This window comes from Echinops telfairi, unplaced genomic scaffold (assembly GCF_000313985.2).
Source record: "Echinops telfairi isolate 266 unplaced genomic scaffold, ASM31398v2 ScPeMD7_655;HRSCAF=1070, whole genome shotgun sequence".
NCBI classification, from domain to species: domain Eukaryota; kingdom Metazoa; phylum Chordata; class Mammalia; order Afrosoricida; family Tenrecidae; genus Echinops; species Echinops telfairi.
The window spans coordinates 15,472,818-15,484,926 of record NW_022104553.1 but is presented as its reverse complement, the minus strand read 5'-3'; the positions used below and the strand labels follow the sequence as shown (position 1 = coordinate 15,484,926).

The 12,109-nt window shown below is 46.3% G+C and overlaps 1 protein-coding gene across 1 annotated transcript in view; it reads right to left on the bottom strand.

Annotated features, from left to right (window-relative positions):
- Positions 1-825: 825 nt before the first annotated feature.
- The window catches only part of LOC101639063 (zinc finger protein 551-like), a 25,728-nt gene continuing 14,444 nt past the window's right edge, over positions 826-12,109 (bottom strand). The window contains exon 4 of the mRNA XM_045292329.1: positions 826-2,561. Within this exon, the coding sequence (XP_045148264.1) occupies positions 2,506-2,561 (56 nt within the window). The 3' untranslated portion in view covers positions 826-2,505. The remainder of the gene's footprint in view (positions 2,562-12,109) is intronic.

Here is a 12,109-nt window from a genome sequence, read left to right as displayed (position 1 = left end):
AAAAAAAAAGACTAAAAACAAACAAAACAAAAAGATTTATTCATTTCATAAAACTCGTTATACTTTTGGTAAAATACATTTTTATTCCCTTGAGTTTGTTACTTCAATAAACATCTTACAGAGAAAATTGCCAGACAGCCAGAAGATGACAAGCTGTTATTAATTTCAGCTTTATGTTCCTCCCCAGATTCCCACGAGATAGTAGAGTGACTGATGCAATTCCTGGAAGTGTCCAAAGACAAAAATGTTCTCAGGACATTTGCTGTAAGTTCAGCAGAAGCAGAAAGGTTTTCAAAGATGAGCGTAATATGTTCGGAGAAGCCGCTTGTTTCTAGTATGTCAAACACGACTACTGCCTAATTGGCTTCCCTCTAAAGCAGAGGTTCTCAACCTGTGGGTCGAGATCCCTTTGGGGGCTGGACGACCCTTTCACAGGGGTCGCCCGATTCATAACAGTAGCAAAATTACAGTTATGAAATAGCAACGAAAATAATTTTATGGTCGGGGGGGTCACCACAACATGAGGAACTGTATTAAAGGGTGGTGGCATTAGGGAGGTTGAGCACCACGGCTCTAAAGGAATGAGATCTTACTCCTATAGTGAGGAGGTGGTTAAGGATAAATCACACAGCCGATGAAATGCTCAGATAAAGGGGAAGATTAATGCAAGTGAGGACGCCATTCAAGAAGCAATATGGAAATGTCTTAAATAAATGACAATTTTATTGTCTTTTGTCAGGTAGAATTCAGTATCTTTTCATTAATATTTTAAAACTCTTTAAAAAATTTTTTAAACTCTTATAATAGAGTTTTGCATATTTCTTTCATTGTTCTTATTTAAGTATGAGCTGTAAAAAATCATAAATTAACTTTCAGTATAGTGGTTTTTATACTTAAAAACAGTCATTAGGGCAGGGAGCCAGGTGTTAAATTATTTGAATCCTACCACTGAATATGCCCGAAGCCATGAAGTAGATTCTGATGTAGAGGGATGCTGCAGGACCAGGTAGAGCTGCCGCTTTGGCTTTCTGAGGTTGTAGCTCTCTGCTGGAGGAGAAAGCCTCCTTTTCTCTGAAGGAGCAGCTGTGGGTTCCAACTGCTGACCTTTTGGTGGGATCCCAACTCCTAACCCACTACATCACCAGGGATCCTCACCAATATGTCTCATAACAGCAGCAGCGAAACCTACTGTCATCCAGTAGATTCCAGCTCATCACGTCGCCAAAGGGCAGGGTGCAACTATAACTCTACGGGAGTAGAAGCATCACCTGGTGGTTTCGAACGCTTGGCCTTGGGGTTATCAGCCCAACTCATAGCCCACTACACCACCAGCTCACCTATGCTTAGAGACCTTATCTTTCGCTCTTAATTTCACCATACCCCTTGGGGCTAAGATGTTTTCACAAACCAAAGTTACAAACTGCCAGGCTTGTAACAAATCAAGGTGATATCACCTATAGTATGTAGATATAAGATACATTCATCCACAGCGGAAAGTTTAAAAAAAAAACAAACAAACGTTATTCTGTTGTTAAAGTGCGCAGCCTGGGTCTGCAATCAACTTTATGAGTTTCAGTATATGGGGCTGGAGACAATAGAAAAGGGCTCCAGGCAGGACTGTGGGGTGGAGGGAGACTGATGAGGGCCCTATACCACCACCCAGTGGACAAAGGTGGACAGTGGTGAAACACTTTCATTTCCTCAGAGCGTATACATAGTCGGTGATTGTGTCGAGCCCAGTGAGAAATATTGGTGTATTTCTTACTCCATATCTTAAGATCTATTAGTTCGAAATCACCAGCCACTCTGCAAGAGAAAGATGAAGCTTTTTACTCCTGTGAAGATGGACAGGAAGCCCACAAATGGAGCCCTACTCTGCCCTATAGGGTCGCTGTGAGTTGGAAATGTCTCTAGGGCAGACACCTATCTCAGAGTTTAAAGGTAGACTTAAGACCTTAAAAAGAAAAGGGGGGAAAAGCCATCGTGACTGGGGTGAAGGTGTACAGAGCATATCAGAGTGCCATGCAATCCTTTATACACATTTGTTTCATGTCATTGATTGCAGTCCCCACAATGTGGTATCATGTGTGCTCTGTGTTACCTGTCTCTGTGCCTCCTTCCCGAATCCTCCCGACTTTGGGCCTTAAGGTAAATGCTGCCCTTTTCATCTCTGATGTTTAATTACCCTGAGGTGTACGTACCCCCATAGCTTTATTCTCCTTCTAGCCCGGTCTATTACTCAGCTGAAAATTGGGTGATGAGGGCGAGTTCATTCCCAAACCTGACAGGTGACAAAGGACCGTAGTTTCAGGCACTCCACTGGTCTCCCTCTGACCAGTCACTCTTGTCTTTCTACGATCTTGAGTTTTGTTCCTCTTGCTTCTACTCTATGCAGGACCTGCGAATGCAATTCAGGGTCCGTGGGAGTGGTAACAGGATGCTATCTGGTTCTCTGGTCTCAGAGTTGTGGAGACGGATGCCTGCGGGATCCCTAAGTTCAATGGACTAATCGTTTCCCTGCATCTTCCGTCCTCTGCACCTGGAGAGACCCGCCACCTCACCTGCATGTGGAAAGAAGACCAGAGAAGAAAGTTGGATGACGGTGCTGGCGAAGACGACTGAAAGTACCGTGGTGGATTGCCGAAGGGCAAACGACTCTGTCTGGTAAGAAGTACAGCCAGAAGGCTCCGTAGGACTGAGGACGGCGAGACGTGCTGTGGACGTGGTAACAGGTGAGACCAGTCCTCGGGGAAGAATGCCCTGCTTAGTAAAGCAGCATGGGCAGCCAAAAAAGGGGGAGAGCATCCATGAGATGGATTGATAACAAATCAAGGTTACAGACACAATTGCCTATCATTCTCTATCGTATGCAGATAGGATGCGTTCATCCACTGAGTGCTGCAGCAACGGAATCAAACCTAACAAACTGTGCTGAGGGGGCAGGGCCAGGCAACACTTCGTCCTGTTGTCCGTGAACTTCTGTGCATCAGAGCTGACTGGGAGGCACAGAACATGGTACTTGCCTTCCCCACTCTTTAACGAAGGGCCACACTGCTTCCGTTTTACAGTCCTGGCAACAGTGGACGAGAGTTCAAACCCCTCCAAGTCCTCTCCAGAGCTTGTTGTTCTGTTTTTTAACTTTGCTGTGGCTACTGGGATGAGATCCCTCATTGTGGCTTTGACTTCGATAGCTAATGATCTTGGCCACTTCTGATCTCTGACCAGTTATTTGTCTGCTGGCCGCCTCAGTATCTCCTTTGGTGAAGTGTCTGTTCATGTCCCCTCCGCATTTTTAATTGTATGACTTGTCTTTTTATTGTTGAAGTTTAACATAATTTTTAGAGATTAGTCTCTTGTTTGATAAGTCATTGCCAATTTTCTCCCTGGCCGGTGGGCTCTTTTATACGTCATTTGACAGACTATTTTGATTCACAGTAAGAGTTATTTTTTTAGGAGTTCCCAGCTATCTAGTTAGGAGCCTTGGTAGAGTAGTGGTTACACGTTGGGCTAACTAATTAACTGCAAGGTCAGCAGTCCAAAACCACCAGCCGACCCTGAGGGGGAGAAAGAGGAGACTTGCGATTCTCCTACACCTAAAATCTCAGAAACTCACAGGGGCCGTTCCACCCTGTCCTGCAGGGTCGATAGAGGTCGGCATCGACTCAAAGGCAGTGAGTTTGGTTTGGGGAGCCCTCTAGTTTGTCTTCTTGTGTTTTCAGTTATATTGGATTGATTTATGCCATATACTAGGCCCCTTCACTTGTGCTTATTCTTTTATTGATGACTTTTATAGCTTTAGGTTTACATGTAAGTCTTCGATCCAGTTTGAGCTGGTTTTAGGGTTAGGGTTAGAGCCATCGTCCCAATTCATTTTCCTGCAATCCGGTTTGCCAGCGAGCACCCTTTACCAGAGAGACGGCTCTTTCCCATGGCACGCGTGTCGTCGCCCTTGTCCAAGGTCAGCTCTCCACTGCTGTTAGAGTCCTAGGGACTGGTCCCGCGCCATCCTGACAACTGAGACATGTGAGCCCACTCTTGCAGTCCCTGTGTCGATACATCTTACTCAGGGGCTTCTTCCTTTTCACAGCCCTTCCACTTTTACCGAGCATCCTGTTGCAGGGACTGGTCTCTCCGTTAACATGCTCAAAGTAGGCGAGAGGACGTCTCACCATGTTTGCTTCTGAGGAGCATTCCGGCTGTCCATGGGTGTCCATAGGCTCCAATCCTGGGTTCTCAGTTACATTACACTGACCAGTGTCTACTGCTGTGCCCACAGCGGCTGTTTTGCCGACCAGGGTTGTGCGGTAGGTGTTGGGATCGGGAAGGAATGAAACTTCCTGCTTTCTCGTCTTCAGTAGCATCTTGTTTATCCGGGTTTCAAGACAGACAACCCTAACAACTGTTAAATGGGGACGCACAAATAGAAATTCCATAGAGGTGTTTCCGCCCGCCCGCACAGTGAGTTGTCCCATCGTTTTAGTAATTTACCCGCTGTAAAACATCAATTTCAGTAACAGAGAAATAGGGCCCCTCATAGTTCGTTGCATGATTTCAATTACAAAAATATTTGTGTATTTTGAAAACTAAAACAGGTCCACAAAAGTGTGAGGGGGGCTGTTCACTTAAGCAAGATTTTAATGTCTGGGATTTTGTTCTAGAATTGTTTAAGCAATTCTATATTCCCAGGTAATGAAGTCTGTTGTGAATATCAAATATGAACTACATAAACAACTTTACTTTAAAAAACTCAGGTACGACCATATGTATTCAATAGCTAAGAAACTTGTTTTGACCTGAAACTTGTTATTTTGAAGTAAAATATTTCCGTTTTGAAGTAAAAAAAAAAATTTTTTTTTTGTTTGGCAGTACAATAGGTTTTGAAGTAAAACTCGCATTTAGACCTCAGACCCCAGGCAATGGCACTGTGGCAAAAGACACAGCCTGAAAATGTCTGCTTACCTCTGGTAGCCAAGGTCATGCTAGACCACCTGGCCAGACTCCTTTGGATTCCAGATGGAAATGACTCGGTGGCAAGGGGAGAGGAAGACATGGCGTGACTTCAGGACGCCAGGAGTCGAGTCTCAGGAGGAGGACCTGGCCTGTTCATCCTGCCCCGCCCAGGCCACAACACCCGGATGCTTGCGTTCACGACGTCCTGGAAGCCTGAATGATGAACAACAGGGCTGCCCTGCTTCTGCCTGCCTGCCTGCCTTCCACCTCGCAGACCACAAAGCTCTGTGAATTGTTTCTTCATCTATTGTCCTAATGGACAAGTCAATCTGACCTGGTGGAAAGACACAATTTTGTGTGACTCAGATTTTATGAGGCTTGCTCAAAACAGAGACCCCCACAAAGGATTCTCCAGGTAAGCCACTGAGGGCTTATGTAAAAGCTTCATCCCCATGAAGAAAATTAACCCAAGAAGATAAACACCTAAAGAAAACATATCTGCAATATATTTTCAAGTGAGTACAGTCCTTTTGTAGATTGATGAAAAAACGGGTCTTGTTATAATAAGAGTGTTGCTCAGAAAGTTGCATGAAAAAAATAATTTTTTAAAATGAAAGTTACATAATCGTTTATTAATTATACACAAATTACCTAAATATTGTATTCGGGGAGAGAGAAAAAAGACCCCAGATTCAAATAGGTTCTACGAGTAACCCTTTTATTAAACCTTAAACAAGACAAAAGACAAAAAACAAAGACAATCGTCCCAGAGGAGGGAAACCATCAACATGTACACAGCACGGGGTCAGATGATGCCTGATGGATCGCAGCCTTGTTTTTATTATACACACCAGAGAACAAGGAGGTGGCCATAAGACCGTGAATGGTGGCAGGTGGGAAAGGACCGTGATTGGGCTACATACAGAACTGCCTCTGTAAAAAAAGGGCTACCGGGGTGGTGTTGGGGTTCTGCTTACTGGCTATATGGTGATGGGGGGCTGACTCAAGACCATGCAACCCTGGGTCAGAGTCACCAGGACCCAACCTTCGACGTAAACTAGAGTATGCGCCGGGTTGGTTATTTCAGGACATCAGGAAGGGCGTGCCCAGTGATTTATTCTTTGTGCATCTGAGCAAGCCGAGGCAGGTTCCCTAGTTCTTCGTGTTAGCAGAAGGCCCCTCCGTGGCCATGCCCTCTGTCTTCACCCACATGCTTCCTGGGCACAAGCGGCCCTTCCCAAGGCTTGCCCAGACTTTAAGCACAGCCACTGCTGGTTTAATGGCCAGCATGGAGACTCAAATGGCATTTGAGTTCATGTCCAGCCTCAAAAGGAAGCGAGGGCTTCCACTGTAGACCACAGCCTTCCACAAACTAAGTGTTTTTAGAATCTAAGCTCTAATGTAATATATTTGACTACAATATTACTTAGACAATGTAAGTACAAGTTTTATATTTATAGATAGTAAGCACTATTTTTTCAGGACTCGATTTGAAAATTTGGGTGATTTTGACTCAAATTATCTCATGAAAAGCTCTTGGTCGTTATGATTGAGGTAAATATTTGTGTAACAAAATGCCATTTCAATAAGCTTCACGTGAACATTTGAATAACATCATCTGTTCAACCATCACCCTTCTCCATTCCCGGATGTTTCCATCTTCCTTAATAGAAGCTCAGTGCCCCCCTCACCCCCCACCTCCTGAGTATTGGCTTTATCCCTCCCCTCACCAGCCTGCCCTAATAAACTTTGGTGTCTAGACATTTGCCTATTCATTTAAGTGGGATCATAGGGTCCTTTTGTGAGCGACCTATTTCACACAGCGTAATTTGTTCCAGGTTCATCACGGCTGTAATGTGTGTCAGGGCTTCATTTCTCTGCCGCTGAGAGAGACTCCATTGTCTGGTTAGACCGCACTTCGTTTGCTTATTCATCTGTTCATGGACATGTAGGTCGTTCACACTTACAACTTTTAACAATCGTGGAGCAAGCGCTCACACCCAAACATTAGACAACACAAAGGCCACATTCACAATTCAATGACATCGATTACATGTTCTCAGGTTGTGCCACCATGATCACTATCGTTTCCCTCCAAATGCCACCACCATTAGCATAAACTCAATGCTTACTCAACAAAAACTCCCCCTCACCCCCACCCCCCACCCCTAGTAACCACGAAGACTCTTTGGTTTCTATAGATTTGCTTAGTTCACATAAGTAAGAGCATCTAGTATTTGTCCTTTGCTCAGCGCGCATTCCGGGTTCCTCGGGCCTGCTGTTCCCTTCATGGTTGCATAAGATTCCACTGCGCGGAGCCACTGCCTTCTGTTTATCCGTTCATCTGTCGACGGGCCGCTTAGCGTTGCCACCTCTGACTATTGTGGAAAGTGCTTCAATGAACACCAGTGTGTACACACACAACTCTGACCTTTCCTACAACCTCCAACACTTGCCGGACACACCCCTAAGGGCCCGTGTCACCTCATACCCTATTTCCAAACACAGTGAACTTCCTTCAGTCCTTTCAGGTCCGTGTGTGCCTTCCCAATACCAGGTGCTCCCACGTCGTCTTCTCTTCACTTGAAACACTCCTCACCTGATGAGGAGGCTGCTGCCGCCTCAATGTTAAAACCAATTGAGTAGAAGTCGGGTCTGAGCCCATCCAACTCCAGAGGAGAGCATTCGAATCGAGACTGCACAAAACAGATCCCTTCGGGCTGAGAGCAGACAAAGCTCCTCCGCTCTTCAACCTGGTGGTCGAGTCTGCTTGCCTGGTGGGCTTGCTAACTCGTCGCAGTGGCCACACGGAGCTCACCATACTTACAGTTAAGCAGTCCATTAAGGAACAGGGTACAAGTCAGCATCAGGATAGGACCCCCCCCCTAGAGAGCACACGTCTCCCCGGGTCTGTAAGCAAGCAGGCCCGTCTTCCCGCCAAGCAGGTCCTCTCTCAGTCCCCTGTGAACAGGTCTCCTCTTGGACCCCTGCCACCAACTTTTCCACTGCAAAATAACCCGGCGCGTCGCCAGTGTGACAGTTTTGTTCACTTGTCTTTGCTACATTTCTAGCAGAGGGTTTCTGCCATCGTCCGCGATGGCGCCACTGCGCCTCTTCCTGGCCTGTCACGGTTCTCAGCATCAGAGCCCTTGGCCTGTGTCGGCCTCTCTTGTAGGAGGTTCCAAGCATCCTCTCTGGCCTTGTCTGCTTCTTTCTTCCTCTGTCTGCAAACCTCCGTGGAGTGGGGTGCATCAAGAAAGCAAACTCCTAGACCTTTAGAAGGCATGACCCTTCCACTCGGGTCCATCAACTGGCAAATCCCCAGGCCACAGTCATGGATGTTATTCTGACTTCATTTGCATATGCATCTCGGCCAGTCCCAGTGGGGTACATGAATGTGGCCTATGCCAAGGCAGCCCAGGGCCACACAGAAAATATCCCAAACCCTCTGGACTAGAAAACAAGGGCAAACGGGGAGGGGGGGGCTACCTCTCAAGTGATTTTTCCAAAGAACTAAGGTCAAAAGGAGTCGAGGGAGGGCCGCAAAGATGAAGCTCATCGCACCACGACGAGCCAAGCCTCCAGTCTGAACTCCCAAACACGGTCGAGTCTCAAGACCACAACACCACTCTTGTCTGATGCTCTCTCATAAGTAAAAGTACACAACTTAAGAACATTGTCTTGGAAGCATTATTTACACCAGGTTCGATTTTTGGCAAACCCATACCCAGTAGGAGGTCAGGCTTGGTTTTTTTCTTGTGATAACACCCTGAATCCCAAAGTCCTGGCAGATGGTGCGTCATGAATTCCAAACTGCTTCTGGTTGTTGCCAACTGAGGCAGCGCCCACTCCTGGTAACCTTGGGTAGGGCAGAATCAAAACTCCCCAAGCCTGTGCGATCTCCAAGATCATCGGCGGTTCAGCCCATTGTGACAGCTACGGTTTGAACTCATCTCAATAAGGGTCTCCCCCTCATTTCCTTCTCTCTTAGCAAACATAACTTGCCGTTAGTGCCATCGAGTTCGTTCCGATTCATAGTGAGCTTGCGGGCCAGAGTCGAGGACCAAATCAATATAGAGATTTCAATAGGAAAACTACGTTCTTTCTTTCCTATGTCCGTGCTTCCACAGGAAACTCTCCCCTGTGTCAAAGTTTTAACCCCTCCCCCTCCTCCCGCCCAGTGGGCAGGGACTAGAATTCACCTATATTGGAAGATCAGCTATATTGAAGATGCAGGCCATACTCATTAATGACTACCTAGAGAATACTGTTATGCCTGGGTTCAGTGACCAGTATTGTACATTTGATATATGCATCACTATTGAAGGACAATTCGCTTCAATCATGTTTTAAAAGCAAACTCAAAATCTGTCATTTCTTCATTACTGTTTTACTTGTATATACATATATACTATAGTAGGTGGTCAGCAAAAAAGAGTGAGACACACAAGATGAATTGACAGAGGCTACAGCAACATGATCAAAGACATCCACTGTCATAAGGATGCTGCAAGACCGCATTGCTCGTTTTGAGTTCCAACTTGACTGCATCTCATACCAAACCAAACTCCCTGCCCTCGAGCTGATTCTACCTCAAAGGACAGGGTAGACCCACCTGTGGGTTCTGCGACTGTGACTCTTTATGGGACAGAAAGCCTGGCTTTTCTCTGGAGGAGGTGGTTTCTAACTGCTGAACTTGCAGTTAGCAGCCCACTGGATAACCATTACTCTGCCAAGGATGGATAGACAGACAGACAGACAGACAGACAGAGATATACTAGAGATTGGTCTCCAGGGGGCATGCTTAGAACCGGGAACAATCTTCCCTCCCCTTTTACAAAACAAGGCAAAAACTTGTACAAAGAAGAGTTTCCTGCAGAAGTATGTACAATCACTGCACACGAGGGCCTGCTCCATTTACTGTCTAGACTTAAGTAATTCATGGAGACAGCATTACTAACATTTTTGGGCTTACTCTCTGCGGCTGTTCCATTATGAATGGCACAAAATACTGAGGAAATGCAGGCTGCCATATTCACATACAAGCTACAGTAGTAGTCCCACAAAAAGTTCAGGGGAAATAGAATGAAAAGATCATGGAATTTTCCCATGACCTTTTGAAGCCTCCTTGTATTAACAATTTTATATCACTCAAGAACAAGAAAACGTTTTGGAACCATTGATGGCAACATATATACAAGTGTGTTTACTACAACTGAATGAAGATTTGTAAGAACCCCCTAATAAAATGATTAACAAAAGAAAATCGATTGGGGGTAGGGAGAACTAGATATACTCCAACATGTCTTTGATAGATATAGATTCTCGTTAGTAAAAGGGAAAAGTGGGCAACATCTACAAAAAAGGACACAAAATACACAAAAGAAATGTATCACCAAGGACAATCGCAGGAAATGAAACTAAAGCCCAGCATCACAAAGCCTCAGAGGAACTGAATGGGAAAGCAGAGCAAAGCGCGGCTCCACAGCCACCAGGGTGCTGCTGTCGGGAACCAGGCCCCTGACTCAGGGGATTGTTGGGAACACTGGGTTTACATCACCTGAATTTCAGATGTAGCTCATCAGGCCCTGTTCGGCAACCTCTATTGACCGGAAGGTGAGAATGCCACCACTGGGCCACCACGGTCCCCACCTATGTACTAAACCAATTAAGATGAAGAAGATGGATCACACCAGGTATCTGCAAGACCATGCTAAGTCTATGGGGAAACAGGAAGTCTCATCGTAGGGGTGCAAAAAAGTACAGCCATTTCAGAAAACCAAAAGGGTCACCTCTAATAAGTTCAACTTGCTCCTGTTCTGAGGTGTTGAGAAATAGGACATATGTCCATAAATTGGGGTTGAATTGTGACACCCCCCCCCACATGGATATATTGAAGTCTGAAACCCCTAGCCTAGCTGTGGGGGTTTCGAATTGCTGACCTTGTGGTTTGCAGCCCAATGCGTAACCACTACAGCACCAGGGCTCCAGCCCCTCCTAGAGAGGAAGCCTGGGCTTTCTACTCCCATGAAGAATTACAGTCTGGGAACTCTCCAGGGGCAGTTTGACTCTGTCCAGTGGGGTTACTAGGAGTCAGCATCAACTCCACAGCAGTGAGCCCGCGCTGTTTGAAACCCCCAGCACTGGCCAGTGTGACTTTACGTGAGAATGGCCTTCACAGATGTAATCAAGTTGAGGTGTTCCTGGATTAGGGGGCTATTCATAGGATTTTGGGTGTGCTTACAAGACGGAAACTTGAAGAGACAGAAGATGCCCGTGGGAAGGTGAGGTAGAAATTGGAGAGGTGCAACTGCAAGCCAAAGTCTGCAAAGGTATCAGAGGGCAGCCAGTAACCACCGGATGCTAAGAAAAGGCAAGTGATTCTTCCTTAAAGCCCAGGGAGGGAGCATGGCCCTGCCAACATCTTACTTGGTGTCTTCTAACCAAGTCCACAAAGGAGCCCTAGCTGGTGGAGCACCCAGCTGCTAATAGAAAGGTCCATGGTTGAAACCCACTCTCTGGCTCGGAGGGAGAGAGACCTGGCGATCTGCTCCGGGACGGTCACAGTCTAGGGAACTTGGTGCCGCAGTCCACTCCATCCTGCGGGATTGTTAGCAGTGGGAATCAATCGCTCTGCAACAGCTTGCAAAGTCGGGAGATTCGTTTCTGCTCAGACACCCAGTTTCCACTACTCTGTCACAGAAGTCCTAAGATATGAGTATACGTATCAGTGCAATTAAGAAATGCACACTGAGGCTGGAACCAGATTTGTTTGTGGCAATCAAGCATGTGAAACACAAGTCTATTAATTAAAAGCAAATAAACAAACAGCGTCTCCAACACTCAACTGTCATTTTTTCTCCTTACTGTGGTGGCTTGAGTGTTGCTGCGCTTCCGGGTGGTGTGCCACCTGTATTTCAAACACCAGCAGGGTCACCCAGGATGGGCGGGTTCCAGCTGATCTGCCAGACTAAGGCGGCGATGGCAATCTACTTCTGAAACACCTGGCCCGTGGAAGCCTAAGCCCTAACAGTGGAACACTGTCTGACAGTGCAAGAGGAGCTCCTCGGGTGGGAAAGCACTCAAAATACTACCGGGGAAGAGCTGACACCTCAAAGTGGAGTTCAACTTAATGACACGGATGAAGTGCAACTTCCAG